The sequence below is a fragment of the Peromyscus maniculatus genome, chromosome 2 (assembly GCF_049852395.1).
Source record: "Peromyscus maniculatus bairdii isolate BWxNUB_F1_BW_parent chromosome 2, HU_Pman_BW_mat_3.1, whole genome shotgun sequence".
Lineage (NCBI taxonomy): Eukaryota > Metazoa > Chordata > Mammalia > Rodentia > Cricetidae > Peromyscus > Peromyscus maniculatus.
In genome coordinates, this window is record NC_134853.1 from 132,967,885 (window position 1) to 132,987,082 (window position 19,198).

General features: G+C 38.5%; 1 protein-coding gene across 1 annotated transcript in view; it reads left to right on the plus strand.

Annotated features, from left to right (window-relative positions):
- LOC143271945 (putative selection and upkeep of intraepithelial T-cells protein 1 homolog) overlaps nucleotides 1–18,443 on the plus strand; it is a 39,408-nt gene extending 20,965 nt beyond the window's left edge. Inside the window, exons 5-7 of the mRNA XM_076564786.1 lie at nucleotides 6,692–6,814; nucleotides 11,587–11,667; nucleotides 16,849–18,443. Of these exons, the coding sequence (XP_076420901.1) occupies nucleotides 6,692–6,814; nucleotides 11,587–11,667; nucleotides 16,849–17,054 (410 nt within the window). The 3' untranslated portion in view covers nucleotides 17,055–18,443. The remainder of the gene's footprint in view (nucleotides 1–6,691; nucleotides 6,815–11,586; nucleotides 11,668–16,848) is intronic.
- The last annotated feature ends 755 nt before the right edge of the window (nucleotides 18,444–19,198 follow it).

Here is a 19,198-nt window from a genome sequence, read left to right on the forward strand (position 1 = left end):
AATATTTGAGAATGTGGTATGCATGCATAGTGGAGTTTTATTCAAGTATAAAGAATGGAATTGTCATTGGTAGGGCATAAAGTGAATGCACCAGAAAACTGATATTTTTAACTAATATAACTCAGAAATACAGATAACACAATTTTCTTCCTTTGGGGATTATAGTTTACATAGACACAAGAAAGTTTTAAATATGTGGGAGGCTATTGTAAAAGCAAGATTGTTTGGGGGGTGAGGGATAATAAATTGAGGGGAGACAAAAGATTTGGGGGGATAATATTTCCAATGGTTATGATATATCTGAATAACAATATTTTAAAGAAATTCATCACTAATTCTGATGAACATGCACCAATAAAAGTCAAAGTTCTCAAACTCATATCCATTTTTTGCCATAGCTCTAAATCTCAGAAGTACAACCAGTCCCTCTAGATCTCCTCCAACGGATGCAGTATGTCCATCAAGTAAGGATTTGGCTATGAATGTTTCTGTATTTCTCTGAAGTATCTTATTTTCCTCTGTTACATTTCTGGCTGCCCTTCTGAACACTGCTCTCTGAATGAAACAGCTGCCATTTCCAACCTCTTTTGTTGGTTCATAGGGAGGGCCCACTATTGGAGAAATTATTTTGACCACTCCACGTAGTTAAAAGGATATTTATTTAATGGCATAACTCACAAATTAAGTGAAAGGTAGGTCGTAGGGTCTGGGGAAGGTGTATCGCAATCCAGCAGTGTTCTCCGGAGCTCTGCACAGTCTACCTTCACTGTTCAGCATCTCGGCACAGAGAGAGCGCTGGCCCTTCTAGCTCTCCAGGCACCTCCCCTGGCCCCGCCTCGTAGGCGTGACAGTTGCCAGAGTCTCAATGGGGGTTGGAACTTTCAGATCCAAGCTGGAATGGCTACCCACTACAGCCCACTCATCAGAAAGCCACAAAATCAAAATTCTCTCTCTGCTAGATACCCTGTAGAGATCAATTGTCTCAGAAGTTTTGTTTTTATTGACATGATCCAAGATTTTTACATCTTTATTTGCAAATAAGATGTTGAGGAGAATGGAGGAAATATTTTAAAACCTCAAAGCCTTCACCCAGTGAAACCCCTCCTCTAACCAGACCATACCTCTTAATCCATCCTGAAAATTCCAACAACTGAGGACAACTATAGATGAGCCTCTGGGGGCCATTCTCAATCAAACCACCACAGTGACTATAACTCTCTAGCAGAAGAATGGAAACTATTCATAGTTGTAAATTCTCACATTGTGGAAATTAAGATCTCTCAGGCAGTTAAGAAGTCTTCAGACCTGTCCTCCTTTTAGCCTCTTTCAAATCCCTCAAAATGATAATAATAAATATATACCTCTGTCTCTTGTTCTTAATTAATGCCTACTTATGACAAGTGAGATGGAGTAAACTTTCCCCTGGGCCTACTTAGTCTCAATCCCAAACCTGTCCCACCACAAAAACAGCTATCTCCTTTACTCCTGTCCTATTATATTCTAATCCTAAATCTTTCTTCTTCTATGAACACAAGAAGAACGATTTTTTTAAAAGCCCTTACATGTGTACCCTGATACTACCCTCTCTATTGATTTCCAAATCACCCTGGAAGTAGTCACTTTAGAAACAGAAGGGGGAAATGATGTAATTATAATTTTAAAAGTTAAAAGAAAAAATTTTAAAATACAATTTTAAAATAACACACACACACACACACACACAATAGCTCTTGCTTTCTGGATGTATTTTTTCCAATGTAAAGTGCCTCTACACAAATATCTAGTAATTATAACATTTTTTTTTCTTTAGGTAGCTGCTCTGTGATAAATAGTCCTTGGAAAAGGGGTGTAATTGTTTTCATGATTTCAATGATTGGAATTATAGGAGTCATTCTTATTTTGCATCTAAAACCAAGAGGTATGTGAAAGCCAGATGCTGGGGACATCCTGTAGAAGTCTTCTCCCACCTTCCCAACTGCCCAATAAGACATTAAGCAACAAAAGAGTGATTGTTGACTGAAATATAATACAGGGTCAATAGGCCATATGAACACATTCCACAATGTCTAGATTACAGAGTCCTGAATTTTTTAAGCTTAATAGTAGATGCAGCTCCATAAGAAACAATTTCTTCCAAATTCATAATGATTTATTTTATTTGCACAAATTCAGCATTTCCCAGTAAATTGTCCTGATTGCTTTATACTTTTGGCACAAAGGAAATAATAATTAAGTATCCTAAACTTCTTATCAATTTAAATTTTATTTATGTGTATGGGTATTTTGCCTTTATGCCTAGTGCCTGTGGAAGCCAGAAAATGTTGTTATATTCCCTAAATGGTTAGTAGCCAGCAGGTGGGTGCTGGAATTTGAACCCAGGTCCTCTGAATGAGCAGTCAGTGCTCTTAACTGCTGAGCCATCTCACTAGCTCAATTGTCTTAAACTTTTGAGTCTAGATCAAACATGTTAAAAAAAAATCATGTATTGAAGTAAAAGGAGCTTCTGAGGCTCCAACTCTAGCTGAGAAGCTATTAGCAGTTAATGGATGCTCGGAAGGGTGAGTCAGTTTTCTTTGGAAGTGTGGCCATTTGTAGGTTGCCTATTCCTCAGTGTATGACCCCACAACTTGCATATGTGCAACACCCATTAAAGTCATTGGTTTACCAAAAAATAAAAAGAGGGCATGAAGTTTGGAGGGAGATATGTTGGAGAGCTCAGAGGATTTTAGAGTGAGAGAGTGAAGGGGGCTGGATATGATTATGATACATTGTATTAAATGTGAACTTTTCTAAAGCCATAGAGTAAAAGAAAGGCTTGGTATGGGTGGGTGAGAAGGCTAAGAGGAGCTGAGAATAGTTGTGGGAGGGAAAACCACAATTAGAACTTATTGTAAGAAAAAAGTTTACTTTTAGTTAAAAAAATGAACTTTTCAAAGAATAAATTTAAAATGAAATAAATATTCACAAAAGCAAAATTCATTTAAATAATAATTGTCAAAGTGAAATGCTATACTTATATTATGAATTAAAAAAAAACATGTCCATTGTGAAAAGATACTTTTAAATTTAAATATTTATTTTAGAGAGAGATGCACTGAAAAGACACACTCCTCAAAATTAGCTACTTTTACAATGAATTTTAATTTTATAGTAGTCATAGATGTCTTAGTTTAGGTTCCTACTGCTGTGAAGAGACACCATGGCCACAGAAACTCTTATGAAGGAAAATATTTAGTTGGGTGGCTTACAGTTCAGAGGTTCAGTCCATTATCATCATGGTGGGACATGGCAGTATGCAGGCAGACATGGTGCTGGAGAGGTAGCTGAGTATCCCATAACTTGACTTGCAGGCAACAGAAAGTGGTCTCTCTCACTGTGCATGGTTTGAGCATATATAAGACCTCAAAGCCCACCTCCAAAGTGACAGGCTTCCTCCAACAAGACCACACCTACTCCAACAAGACCACACCTCCTAATAGTGCCACTCCCTTTGGGGGCCATTTTCTTTCAAGCCACCACAATAGACAACTTAAGTTATTCTTTCTTTTTAATAGAGGGTAAAATTAAAATGGAAATTATAAAAATAAAGGAACATATTTGAAATGGGTTGTCATCCCTTTTATCTTCAAGGTTCTTTTTGGAAATTATTACACAAGACACAAAACAATGAGATAAAGTGATCCTTTATACTGTAGCAATTCTTAACCATCATAAAACACATATTTCTGGTAGTCCTAGAAACTGAAACAATGCTCAGTGGCAAAATTACAATTATAAAGCAGCAACAAAAATAAATTTGTGGTTTTGGGTTCCTAAGACAATTGGAAATATGTGTTTGCTGATGGTTGTGACCCACAGGTTGAGAATTGCTGCAGTATAGTAAGCCAGAACTATAACCCCAAATCATAATGCAGAATCACAAGGCTGGATTGCACTCTTTAAAGGAGTTTTCATTCGTTTTCTCCTGTAAAATGAACATACCAATAGCCTTAAAACAAATGAGAGTAAATTGCAAATTGGGTAATATGTTATCTGCATAAATGAGTTTTAGGGCCTTATATTCAGAAGAACAGTCTAGTCATAAAAAGACACTGCGTGATTCCACTATTATAAGGTCCAGACATTATATACAAAAAGTAGAATGGAGGTTTATAGAAGATAGAAGTAGGAGAGGAGATGGAATTATTGTTTGATGGCTACAGAACTTCAAATTCATTTTTAATAAAAGCATTTACAGAGATGAATGAAAGGTGTACAATATAAATATATTTAATTTTACCAAACTATAAAATAGAAAATGGCTAGTGGTAAATGTAACATCTAGTACCTTTGCCATAATAAAAATAATATCTTTCTGTCTTATAAAAGACACTGTTGCAAACAATAAAACTCAAGTCATAGACTTTAAAAGCATGTTGACAAATGAACCAAATGTAGAATATTTAATTTCTTCTTGAACAAGACAGTTGGGACAAAGCTTCACTTCCTTCTCATGCTATTTTGACTTCTGTGTGTAGAATCATAGATCCTGACAGTTTAAGATGAGGCCTAAAGAATAAAAGTGTAGACTGTGCTTCTGTTCACTATTGGCCATGATTCTTCTGTAAATACAGGCATACAGATACCTCTTCTAAAGCATGCTTTCCATTCTACTGGGCATATGTTCAAAACTGAGTTTCTGTATTACATAGTAATTCTATTTTTTCTTGAGAAGTTAACACACCATGCCCTCACCATTTCACATTCCCACCAACAGTGCACAAGCATTCTAATTTATTCGTGCACTTGCCAGTACTTATCATTTCATGGTCTTTATACTGCACCACACCCCCACCAGACTGTCAGCTTTGTGGGGAGCTTTACTCCAGAGGATTCCATAATTTTGTTTTATTGAAGGCTCCAATGCTGACTAAAGCAGTAGCTGGTGGTTCCCAGAGGGTATTGTTGAGATTCCGAGAATAAAAATACAAAATACGGCACCTCAACACATTGTGTATTTATAACTGAAAGAGACTCCAAATGGCATTAGTGGGAGCCTTCACATTTTCCTTCTGCCCTCCTTCTTCCTTCTCCCACTTCTTTCAAAGGCTGTCTCAAAATTAGAATTCCTCTTTTCCAAATTGGATCAGGAACCTAGTTACTTTACTTCCAAACCTGGAACCCTGCTCTACCTTCCCCAACTTTTGTTTTTAAGAGCTGGACTGGCAGAGATTCTCATGCCTGCCTTTGGCAACAGGTCATAAGAAGTTCATCTGGGACAAGACTTGTCCTACATCAGGGAGGAAAAAAAGAAAGAGAAGCCCTAAATATCCCAAACTGGCAGGCTCTGTTGGATCTGTCATTCAGTCCAACCACATTTCCACAGAGCTGCCCATGATTCATCAAACAGAAGCATAAAGATGGACAAATCACCCTGAGTTTGGGGTTTTCATTCTGAAGGGTGCTCTATCATATAGAATTTTGATGAAATACATCTGTTATTCATTTCTCCTATGAGTCTGTCTCAGTTTCATTTCAGAGATAGCTACAAACCTGAGGATGACCAGGAAATTATTCCTCACCTGAAGTTTTTTGGATGATGCATTGAGTGAATCTGTGCCCTACATTGGAGGGTAATTTTTTTGGGTAGATGGGAAGATACCAAACTTCCCTCTTCACAAGGATCTAAACTGTCAATAAGTGGGTCTTGAGCAGATACCCCCGGTAAGAGAAGAAATGGTACAGATGGGCATCAGGAAACATGTGTAGCAGATAGAATGTGAAGACAAAGAGGAAGATGAAGATAGAGAGAACATGCCTCTCAGGGAATACAATGCTTCAGAATTATAAAACCTCTTCTGTTTCACGGATCCTAATCATCTATGCATGCTCTGTTTCACTATACTCTATTTCTCCTAGAACTCTTAAGGAGCCTCAGCACTAAATAGAACAGATGAAAACATAATCTATACATGTGCTCTTCAGACAGACTACAAAGAGCAAGAGCCATGCTGCTTGAGGAGAATGGGTACCTGTGTTGTGGAATACAATATTTGTTTAATTGTTTAAAGATGTGTTGCATTTGTTTACATTATATAATAATTGTTTAACTGTGTAAATATGTGTTGCTCTTTCACCTTGCCTGACTGATTGCTCTAATAAAAAGCTGAAGGCCAATAGCTAGACAGCAGAGGGATAGGCTGGGCTGACAGGCAGAGAGAATAAGTAGGGGGAGGAATCTAGGCTCATGAAAGAATGAAGGACAAAGAAAGGGAGATGCCCAGCGTCAGTCAGCCAGGTAGCTTCCAGCCAGCCAGCCACAGAAGAAGCAAGAAAATAGAATGTACAGAATGAAAGGAAAAAAGCTCCAGAGGCAAAATGCAGATGAAGAGAAACAAGTTAAAATAAGTTATAAGAGGTACTGGGACAAGCCTAAACTAAGATTGCACATTCATAAATAATACATCCCTAGTTCATGATTTGGGGGCTAGCAGTCCAAGAATATCTGCTACATACCTGTTTCCTCATAACCTCTCACAATATTGACAAAAACATGCTCATCTCTAAAGTTCAGTAGGCCAAATTCTGGATTGTTCTTGTACATGTAGGAGGCATGGAGCAATAGGAACCTGAAAAGCAAAGCTACCTTTCATGTGCAATCTAGCCTTGCTGTTGGCTGCAACTGTCCTGACTCTTTTTCCTCTTTTCCCAGTCTCAGTTTCAGATCCACATTTTGAATTGGACACTTTATGGTTGGAAGATATTAGTGTGATCCTGTATGTGATGATAGTGTTCATCATCAAGCTGGTTTCATTTATTTACTTCAGATTGCAAGGTAAATGTGATGGAATGGTGGCAACTCAGAAGATCTGGTTCATGTGACTAATACTCAGATGTCTAGAAGGTGACCTGTCCAGTCCTTTTGTCTCAGTAACTATAAGAAAATGCAAATGAAGAACCGTGTGTTATATAAAGGCTGGTACATTATAGCCTCCTTCTTGGGACTAGTGGGGTTTTCACTGGTATGATTATTGGTGCCTTACACAACAATTCCTGCCCCAGCTCTTATTACACAATTATGATAACCCTCCCAGGTACTGTTGGGAAGGCAATTATTTTATCCACACATCCTGGAAAGCCTCTGTTGACTGAGCTCTTTGGAAGAACTGTATGGTTTTTTAAAAACTTGATTCCTGACATTTGGGGCTGAAATTTTAAAGAATACAAACTTTCACTTAAATTTTAATAGTTTTCTCTTTTAAAACCATGTAACAGCCACTAGAGACCAGACTATCAACATTTAAAAGTTGTGCTCATGAAGACTACATCTTTGAAGCATCCTCTAACTCATGCCTAAAGCTAAAAGACTTGTCTTTATTGTGCAAACATTTTTTTATTTTTTTATTTATTTATTTATTTTTTTTTTTTTTGGTTTTTTCGAGACAGGGTTTCTCTGTGTAGCTTTGCGCCTTTCCTGGAGCTCACTTGGTAGCCCAGGCTTGCCTCGAACTCACAGAGATCCACCTGGCTCTGCCTCCCGAGTGCTGGGATTAAAGGCGTGCGCCACCAACGCCCGGCGCAAACATTTTTTTAATATGGACATGGATAAGAGTATAGAACTGATAACCCAAGAGGAAAAACTTCCATAATAGATTCTTGTGGTTTATCAATAATATACAATCCTAAAATATTCCATTAGATGTATGTACAAAAGGTTGGAGATGTGGCTTATCAGTTAAGGGCACTAGCTGCTATTTTTTAAATTATTTGTTTTGAGAATTTCATGTATGAGTACTTCATTTATGCCATTTCCTGTAGGAAGAATGTAGGTACTTGTGCTCACAGATAAGCACTAGGGGAAGCAAGAATATTAAAGACACAAGGTTATCTCTTTAAGGAAGATATATATTACCTGTTTGCTACCTTGAGGCTGGAAAAGGAGGTGATTAATAATAACCTGGAGACCTCTGTGCTATCTGTATGGCCAGGTCACACCAGCTCCCCCAGACTCTTATCTTGAACCTGTTTATCTCAGTCAGTCTATAGCTCTTTCCTCCACCAGGCCCTTATCATGAGCTTTGTTTATTGAATCTTCTTCCTTAGTTAATGTATAGAACTTATCTTTTTTAAAAAATATTTTTATTTTACAATTAATTTTTTTCCTTTTATTTTATTTTACAATACTATTCAGTTATACATATCAGCCACAGATTCCCTTGTTCTCCCCGCTCCTGCCACCCTCCCCTTCCCCCCAGACCACTCCCCATTTCCACCTCCTCCAGGACAAAGCCTCCCTGGAGGATTGAGATCAACCTGGTAGACTCAGTTCAGGCAGGTCCAGTCCCCGCCTCCCAGACTGAGCCAAGCTTCCCTGCATAAGCCCCAGGTTTCAAACAGCCAACTCATGCACTGAGCACAGGACCCAGTACCACTGCCTAGATGCCTCCCAAACAGATCAAGCCAATCAACTGTCTCACCTATTCAGAGGGCCTGATCCAGTTGGGGGCCCCTCAGCCTTTGGTTCATAGTTCATGTGTTTCCATTTGTTGGGCTATTTGTCCCTGTGCTTTATCCAACCTTGGTTTCAACAATTCTCGCTCATATAAAATTGCCATTTTTACTATGTTGGTCCTGCCTATCCATGAGCATGGGAGATCTTTCCATTTTCTGACATCTTCAATTTCTTTTTTCAGGGACTTAAAGTTCTTGTCATATAGGTCCTTCACTTGCTTGGTTAGTGTTACCCCAAGGTATTTTATGTCATTTGTGGCTATTGTAAAGGGTGCTGTATCTCTGATTTCCTTCTCAGCTTCTTTGTCCATTGTATATAAGAGAGCTACTGATATTTTTTAGTTGATCTTGTATCCTGCTATGTTTCTGAAGGTGTTTATAAGCTTTATCAGTTCCTTGGTGGAATCTTTGGGGTCACTCAAGTATACTATCATGTCATCTACAAATAGGGAAAGCTTGACTTCTTCCTTTCCAATTTGTATCCCCTTAATCTCCTTATGTTGTCTTATTGCTCTGGCTAGAACTTCAAGTACTATATTGAATAAGTATGGGGAGAGCGGACAGCCTTCCCTCGTTCCTGATTTTTAGTGGAATTGCTTTGAGTTTCTCTCCATTTAATTTGATGTTGGCTTTTGGCTTGCTGTAAATTGCCTTTATTATTTTTAGGTATGTTCCTTGTATTCCTGATCGCTCCAAGACTTTTATCATGAAGGAGTGTTGGACTTTGTCAAATGTCTTTTCTGCATCTAGTGAGATGATCATGTGGTTTTTTTCTTTGAGTTTGTTTATATGGTATATTACATTGACGGACTTTCGTATGTTGAACCACCCTTGCATCCCTGGGATGAAGCCTACTTGATCATGGTGGATAATTGTTTTGATGTGTTCTTGGAGTCTGTTTACCTGTATTTTATTGAGTATTTTTGCATCAATGTCTATGAGGGAAATTGTTCTGTAGTTCTCTTTCTTTGTTGTATCCTTGTTTGGTTTAGGAATCAGGGTAATTGTAGCCTCATAGAAGGAGTTTGGTAATGTTTCTTCTGTTTCTATTGTGTGGAACAATTTAGAGAGTATTGGTATTAACTCTTCTTTGAAGATCTGGTAGAATTCTGCGCTGAAACCATCTGGTCCTGGGCTTTTTTTTTTTTTTTTTTTTTTTTTTTTTTTTTTTTTGGGTAGGGGACTTTTAATGACTGTTTCTCTTTCCTTAGGGGTTATTGGGCTATTTAAATAGTTTATCTGGTCTTGATTTAACTTAGGTGTGTGGTACCTTTTCAGAAAATTATCCATTTCTTTTAGGTTTTCCAGTTTTGTGGAGTAGAAGTTTTTGAAATATGACCTGATGATTCTCTGGATTTCCTCAATATCTGTTGTTATGTCCCCCTTTTCATTTCTGATTTGTTGATTTGGATTCTCTCTCTCTGTCTTTTGGTTAGTTTGGATGAGGGCTTGTCTATCTTGTTGATTTTCTCAAAGAACCAACTCTTTGTTTCATTAATTTTTTGTATTGTTCTCTTTGTTTCTATTTTATTGATTTCACCTCTCACTTTGATAATTTCCTGGCGTCTATTCTTCCTGGGAGACTTTGCTTCTTCTTGTTCTAGAGCTTTCAGGTGTGCTGTTAAGTCACTAGTGTGAGATTTCTCCAACTTCTTTATGTGGGCATTTAATGCTATGAATTTCCCTCTTATATCAGCCACAGATTCCGCTGTCCTCCCTCCTCCCACCCACCAGCCTTCACACCCAATCCACCCCCCACCCATTCCCACCTCCTCTAAGGCAAGTTCTTCCCTGGGGAGTCAGCCCAGCCTGGTGGAATCAGTTGAGGCAGGTCCAGTCCCCTCGTCCCTACACCAAGGCTGAGCAAATTGTCTCAGCATAGGCCCTAGGTTCCAAAAAGCCAGCTCATGCACCAAGGAGAGGTCCCGGTTCCACTACCTGGGGGCCCTCCTAAACAGTTCAAGCTATGTTTATAGCAGCATTATTTGTAATAGCTAGAACCTGGAAACAACCTAGATGCCCCTCAACTGAAGAATGAATAAATAAAATGTGGTATATATACACAATGGAGTACTACTCAGCAGAGAAAAACAATGACATCATGAGGTTTGCAGGCAAATGGATGGAACTAGAAAATATCATCCTGAGTGAGGTAACCCAGACTCACAAAGACAAATATGGTATGTACTCATTAATAAGTGGATACTAGATGTAAAGCAAAGGATAACCAGACTGCAACTCATAACTCCAGGGAGGCTACCTAGTAAAGAGGACCCTAAGTAAGACACAGGAATCACCGAATGACAGAGAAATGGATGAGATCTACACGAGCAAACTGGGGGTGGAGAGTGGGGGTAATAGAGGGCAAGGATCAGGGGAAAGAGAGCTTAGGGGAGTGGGAGGTCCTAGCTGGATCAGGAACATAGTGGGAGAACAAGGAAAAGAGATACCATGATAAATGAAGACCCCATGGGAGTAGGAAGAAGCAAAGTGCTAGAGAGGTCCCCAGAAATCCACAAAGATACCTCCACTATAGACTACTGGCAATGGTTGAGAGAGTGCCTGAGCTGACCTACTCTGGTGATTGGATGGCCGAACACCCTAACTGTCATGATAGAACTCTCATCCAGTGACTGATGGAAGCAGATCCAGAGATCCATGGCCAAGCCCCAGGTGGAGCTCCAGGAGTCCAAGTTGCAAGAGAGAGGAGGGATTATATGAGCAAGAGATATTGAGACCATGATTGGAAATAGCAGAGGGACAAATAGCCAAACTAGTGGAAACACATGAACTGTGAATCAATAGCTGAGGTGCCCCCATGGAACTGGACCAGGTCCTCTGGATAAGTGAGACAGTTAATTAGAACCTATCTTTATGGAAGATGTCACTTGTATTTTACAAGAATTTTGATGTAATCATGTCGTTAGGTTTGTTGTTCACATGGGATTGAGTTAATTATTACTGGGAAACTATTTTAATATTTGTGCTGTCCTTACACATGCCTGAAATAAGCTACCTGGTGTCAGACTTTCAAAGTTTGAACCAACATCAACTACTGAGTCTTGTTGAACCAAACTGCCTTCTTATTTCACACAGATGAACACTCTGCTGGCCGTGGTGATAAAGACCCCACCCCTAAAACTGACACTCAAAGTAAGGAACTGGACCCTCAGAAGAGTTAAGCATTTTTTTCCTTGAATAGAAGAAGGGGTAGGAGTATGGTCCTCTCACCCAGGAGTCATAACCACAACTAAGAGAATTAAACATGGTGTCTTCTCAGTCCTTTGTGACAAAGCATTTCATACAATTATTGAAATGTCTGTTAAGATCCAGAGGAGCAAACTAATCAGAGCAACAGTTCTACAACTTTGTAAAATTCAATCCTTGGTTTCCTAAATAAGCAGCCATAGATCTTGTTAATTGGAAGCACAAAGGCACTAATGTGAAGAGAGCTCATGAAAGGTGAGATAACATCACTGCCAATTATTTTGCAAGCTGGAGTACAGTAATGCTTTCCTTGGACCCACTCAGGAAGATCATTTTAAGAGGAGGGAAGTGTAGATGTAACCGTCATTTTAATTAAGAAACACAGAGCCGATTCAGAGACAAAAGGAAAGAGGTCAGAGCAATAGCTAAGAGCTGAGATTAAAAACCTTACCCTTCACTGCCATTGCTGTCCTACCTCTCCGCAAGAGAGCTACTTCCTGTGTGTTTGCTTTTTTATAGACTTTCTATTCTGCCTTCTCATTGGTTGTAAACCCAACCACATGACCTCCTTGTCACTGATTGTCTGTACAGACCTCCAGGTCTTGTATGGTTGGTATTGAGATTAATGATGTGTGTCTCCATGCTGGCTGTATCCTTGAACACACAGAGATCTGCCTAGCTCTGCCTCCCAAGAGCTGGGATAAAAAGGCATGCACCACCACCGCCCAGCTTCTGCTATGGCTTGCTATTAGCTCTGACCCTAGGCAACTTATTTATTAACATGCAAAAAAATCACATTTCAGTACAAATAAAATATCACCAATGGGGGAGAGAGAGAGAGAGAGAAAGAGAGAGAGAGAGAGAGAGAGAGAGAGAGAGAGAGAGAGAGAATTCTCTCCAGGATATATCTTGCATGTGTTGGCAAGGCATCCTTTTCCACTGCTTAGGTCCAGCCAGATCAGCAGCTATTGCAACACCTGAGTTCCAAGGAGTGGCAGGTAGAGCTCCATAACCCCCACCTGATCTCCAGGGCTCAGCTGTCCCAGTGCTTAGCTTTTTGTTTTCCCTCACAGCATGAATGACATAGTAGGTTGATCAACTGTCCCTTTGGGAAAAGTTAAAACAGTTCCAAAGTATAGTACAGGAAAAATGCAACTAGAACATATAGACTCTTCAGTTGGTCCTTGAAATTCCCCTATTTTTGCAATTCACAACAAGTTAAAAAATAAAGTTTGACTATTACATGATCTCAGGGACAGAAATATTACTATGAGAACAATGGGTATCCTGCAGTCAGGGTCCCTACTCCTACTATGGTTCTTCAAGGACATTAATTATTATACTTGACTTAAAAGATTGCTTTTTCTCTATTTCTTTACATCCTGATGATAAGGAAGAGTTTACATTCTCTTTTCCTACTTTAAGTAATCAATAGTCAGTAGCCTGATATCCATGGAAAGTTTTACCACAGCAGAAAGATAATAGTACACTATATATCAATATTATGTACATAAAGCACTTACTCCGGTGCTGATTAAATTTCCTGAGGTATTGATCTTTCCTTATATGGATGACATTCTCTTGTCCTGATCATCTAGTCAATACTTAAAAGAGTGCTTAACTTCTATGGTAAACAAACTAAAAGAGCAAAATTTAAAGATAGCTTCAGATAAAATAAAAAAGCAATCACCTTATAGTTACTTAGGATGCATTATTACTCTACAACAAATTCTCTACCATCCTCTCAGCTTAAAACTACCCGAACAATGTGCCATCAATTACTTACAAAAAAATTTGGGCTGGGCAGTGGTGGCACATGCCTTTAATTCTAGCACTCAGGAGGCAGAACCAGGCGGATCTCTGTGAGTTCGAGGCCAGCCTGGTCTACAGAGCGAGATTCAGGACAGGCACCAAAACTACAGAGAAACCCTGTGTCGAAAAAAATCAACAACAACAACAAAAAGTTTGGTTCATGTCAGTTGTATACTTTGGCAACACTCTTTAAGTTGCTTTCCAGAAACTTTCAGTTAAATTCCACCAAAACAACACTAAAAGCAGAGTGAGTCATTAGCTTTAGATAATGCTACTGCTAAAAATGGTAGCTCACAAATCAATCCCTTACATCCTTATCAGTTACTAACCCTTCCTTCCTCATCATCACCCACGGAATTGTTTATCAACAAGGTAATGGTATTATAAAAATTTGGATGGTGTATGTTGGGGGGCGGTGGTAGCACAAGCATTTTATAGTTAATAACTCCCAGCAACCAGGAGGCAGGAGAAGGCAAATCTCTGTGTGTTGAAGGCCAGCCTTATCTACAGAACAAGTTTCAGGACAGACAAGACTACGCAGAGAAACCCTGTCTCCAAATCCAACATATATAGATATTATGTCAAAATTTCCACAACATTTGTAACTTCTTATTAAAAGAAATTATAGACTTGATAATGTTGGGAAGGACGCATCTTAAACAACTTACTGGTAAAGAGGCTACAGAAATCATTGTGCCACTAAATAAAGTGCAGGTTGATAATTTGTTCCACACTGATAATAATTGACAGGTAGCATTAGCATGCTACTCAAAGTCTATAGCTTTCATCAGAAAGATCAACTTTTAAGATTTTTTTAAAAAGATATTCCATGAATATTGTCTAAAATTATATCTAAAAATCATATAGAGATCTCCTTTAATGCTTTTACAGATGATTCTTCAAAAGGACAAGGAGTATATTGTTATATACAAATCCCACATGTTCCACACACACACACAAAAGATTGTACCCATCCTTGATTGTACAGATCAACACTCAAAACTCACTATAATCAATCTGCTTTAATTAGATGCTCCCCAGCCATTCAGTATTTTAACTGATCTCCTGTATAAATTAGCACATAAAGGATAGAAATGCACTGAGAATGAAAACTGGTCTACCTTGAGATGTAAATTATGTTGCAGAAGGCTTATGAGTATGGAAAGGATGTAATGGAAAGATGGAAACATTTGGAATGAGGTCCTTGAAGATAGAATCTAGTAAGTGGAAAATGGAAATGAATGGAACATGAAGTGTGCTTGTTCAGCTGAGTTTCCTTGCCTTGAAAATAAAAAGTAATTAAAAAATGAATCCAACCCTAATAAAAATGACAATAATGCTGAACTGCTGACACCTCTGTCTCTAGAGAAAACAGACAGGAAAAACCTGCCTAGGAGGAGGAAAAGGAGCAAAAGCCAGGAGCAGCTATGCCTGTTGCTGGCAGGAGACTGCTCCAAAGGTTTGGTGCAAGAGTTGTCTGCTACTGAGACTGTAGGAGATGTTTTTCGTGCTGATGCCTGGTCAAGCCACACCTCCATCCAATGATGCAATCACAGCATTAGCAACATAAGGAATTTTATCTTATCTTTTACATCAGAAATGGAGACACATTTCAGGTCTCTCATGCACCAAGAGCCCCAAAACCACCCAGGTTCTTTTGCATTTACAATCAATGAAACTACATTTTCAATTTTGTATTTTTGTACAGCCTAAAAATAAAACAGAAACTAACAATGCAAACAGGCTTGGAAAGGATTTAAAAGAAAAATAGGGTAAAATGGAATCAAAAAAAGTTTTTTTTTTCTTCTTGAAAATATTTCTTCTAGATAATACAATGGCCAAAGAATGCAAACATAATCACATACCTCTCAAATTTCCCTCAGAGGCCAGAAGGGGTTCAACAAAACATACAATAAATGACAGTTAGATTATTTTGAGTTTTCACCTCAAATTATTTTTGATATAGCCTGAGAATCTATTACAGCAGACTGTCTCTGAAATTTTGTAAGAACCAGAGCCTTCCTGTAATTTCTTCCTCCATGGAACTGTTATGCTTGATATTGTTCATGTTTTTTGCTTCATTTACAGCAGTGATTCTCAACTTGTCAGTCATTACCCATTTGGAGGGACAAACAAACCTTTCATAGTGGTCACCTGAACCATTGGAAAACACATATTTACATTATGATTCATAACAGTAGAAATTACAGTTATGAAGTAGAAATGAAAATAACTTTACAGTCGGGGGTCACCACAACATGAGGAACTGTATTAAAGGGTTGCAATATTGGGAAGATTGAGAACAGTATCAGCTGGATATGTATCTTCATGCTTGCATGAAAAAAATTCTTTTCTCCTTCAAGATTTTCTGTGATTATTTCTCAGGTACTTCTGAACATCCTTTTACTTAGTAGGAAAGCCTTCTTGAGTTCAAAATTAAAGTCATCTTAAATTTTAAAAATACTAAATGTTATATATAAGCCTTAGACTTAAATCTTTAGAAATTAATGACCATTGTTTATTAAGTAGGTTATGTTTGTTTTCATTTTTTTAGTTTTGTGCGTTTCCTTGGTCTGACATGAGTGATCAGACTCTGGCAAAGAAGGAAGTAGGGGAGGCCTATCCTCTATTGAAGGCTTTTTACATACTGTGCTTTACACAGTATCCCAAGCTAGTGCATAATTAGTGGGTGGTTCTCACATCAACATATCTGTAACTAGGGCTGTTTATGTCTGAGGACTTTTCTACTGTCAAGGGTGTAGAAATCCATGCTTAGAGTACACTACAGGCATGCACAGTGCCAATTCCTAACTAGTCAGCTGCAGAACACTACCCTAGACATGACATGAGCCTCTGGGGCTCCAGGAAAATACCATTGTATCACATGGTAAGCTTGACTTTCTCAAATAGCTCTTTAGCCATTTCGTTTCTAGGACTTTCATTACACCTAAATATTGGTAATGGTCCTGCTTGTACTGACAAAAGCTTTAGAACATTTTACAGTTTATAAAATATTAATCATGTTACTGAAATTCCTTACAATCCACATGATCAAGCTATTGTGGAATGACATCATCAAATATTTAAATGATAGATTTTAAAAATAAAAAGAGGCTATACACACTCACCTAAATCTCTACATACTACACTACATTTAGTTGTGTTATCTTTAATTTTTTTCACTTTAAAGTATAATACTTTTTGGCTGCCCAAAAGCATTTTGCCCTAAAGGAGATACAATCTAAACTATGTGTTAAATGAAATGATCTAAAACTAAGCAATGGAAAGGGACTGATATTCTTGTAAAATCAGGGTAAGGTTATATTTATGTCTTTCCAGAAAATGAAAAAAGTTCCAAATGGTACCTGCTTCAATGTATCCAACCAGGACAGCATCTCAGAAAACACCAGACAAATGAAACACAGACAACAAACTCATTTGGAGGAAATATAGAAGAAGAAGAGGAGGAGAAGGAGGAGAAGGAAGAGGAAGAGAAAGAGGAAGAGGAAGAAGAAGCCAATAACTGCGGAGACATCAAGACTTAACTCTTCCAGAGATTTTGGAGAAACAATGAGGTCACAAGAAGACGACTTTCCCTTTTTCTTGGCCCTCTGTTAACTATTCTTGCAATTCTCTTATGCTTGCCTATATTAGTTAGACTAGCCACTAGGTGTCATTGGCCTCTACTACAGCTATTATTTTCTCTTTTAAAAATTAAAAGGGGGGTTCAGGGCACATGTAGGTACTTGTGTTCACAGATAAGCACTAGGGAAATCAGGAATATTAAATACATGAGGTTATCTCTTCAAAGGAAGATTTGTATTACCTGTTTCCCATCCTGAAGGCTGGGAGAGAAGGTGATTAATAGCCTAGTGACTTCTGTGCTATCTATATAGCCAGGCCATACCACCTCCTCACACTCTTGAGCCTATTTATCTCAGACAACTTCTAGCTCTGTTCTGCCCCAGACCCTTATCATGAGCTTTGTTTACCTTGTACCTACTTCCTTAGTTAATATACAGGACCTATGTTTATGGAAGATGTCACTTGTATTTTACAAGAATTTTAATGTAATTGTCTTTAACTTTGTTGTGCAGATGGGATTGAGTTAATTATCACCAGGAAACATTTTTCCAAATTGTGCTGGGCTTAAATATGGCTGAAATAGCTACCTGGTGTCAGCCTTGAAGTTTGAGCCAACACTGACTATTGATTGAGTCTTGTTAAAATAAACTGCTTTATCTCACATGGATTGACATTCTGGTGGAATTGGTGATTATATAGACCCTCTCTTCAATTTCCCTTCATCCTTCTCATCCTTCCAATTTTTCCCATTCTCATTTCATCACAATTTTATGGTCTCCTGCTCTTTCAGTTGTTCAATTTCCAGTACCAACATTGTAGTTCATAACCATGTACAACACCAATTCTAGGGTCTCTCCGGCAATTCTTCTTCTAGCTTCTGTGTGCATCAGACACACACACACATGATATACACATATGCATGCAGGCTAACACTCATACACATGAATCAAAATTAAATAATTTTTATCTGAAATTTTGTTGAAAAGCAAAAGTTGGATATAAATTATTATGACTCTCTTTTGAGGTGAATAAGGCCAAAGCAATGGGGCCACGCCTTAAGCAAACAAAAAGCTGTGGCATATGCAGAGAGCACTCTGGCCAGATGAAACCTGACCCATAAGCTGCAAACCAAAAGAGGATGTATGCAGCCTAGAGCCAATCAAGAAACCCCATAGCAGCTAGGAGCAAAACCTGCCAAAAATCCACATGTATAAACCTCAGCCCTTTGTTTTATAAATGAGAGATTGCTTGCAAACCTCCTGGAGTCTGTGTCATTGATGCTGCGTCTACCCAACCCCTGCCCCCAGGATTAGAGACAGTGAGACCCCAGCTACAGAGCCAGAAACACTCTTTGTGTGTGTTTTTTAATTTTTATTGAAAATAGATTCTTCTCCCATACAAAGCATCTTGACCATATTTTCCCCTCCTTCCACTCCTCCTAGCCCCACCCAGAAGCACTCCTCCTTGATTTCCTCTTTAAAAGAGCAGGCCTTAGAGATACAACAACCAACCACAACAAAATAAGATACGATAGGACAAGACAAAAGCCCTCCTATCAAGGCTAGACAAGGCAACCCAATAGAAGAAAAATACAGTCTGAAGAGCAGGCAAAAAAAGTCATATATATATGGTGCATATAGTCCAAGGAAGACATAAAGGGTGGAAAAAGGAAGTTCCTCTGAAGTAAAGTGGAGATAAGAGACTTTTGGAAGTGTAGAACAGAGTAAGATATAAAAGATTTTGAGAATCTGTGTTTGTGTAAGTTCAAAGAGGCATTCAGAAGCTATGAGACTACAGGTGAGAGCTGAGAGATAGCATAGTCTGTAGAGAGGCCTCTAGTTTCAGGAAAGGAAAAGATTAAATTGAGAAAGTGGCTGATGAGGAAGGAGAGGGCAAAGATTACAGTACGAGATGACAGGGCCCTAAAGTATTCTGCAGCTCCTGGCGAGGGAAAATATCTTAGTTAGGGTTTCTATTGCTGTGAGGAGACACCATGACCACTGAAACTCTTATAAAGGAAAACATTTCATTAAGCTGCTAGCTTACATTTCAGAGTTTCAGCCCATTGTCATCATGGTGGGGAGCATGACAGCTTGCAAGGATT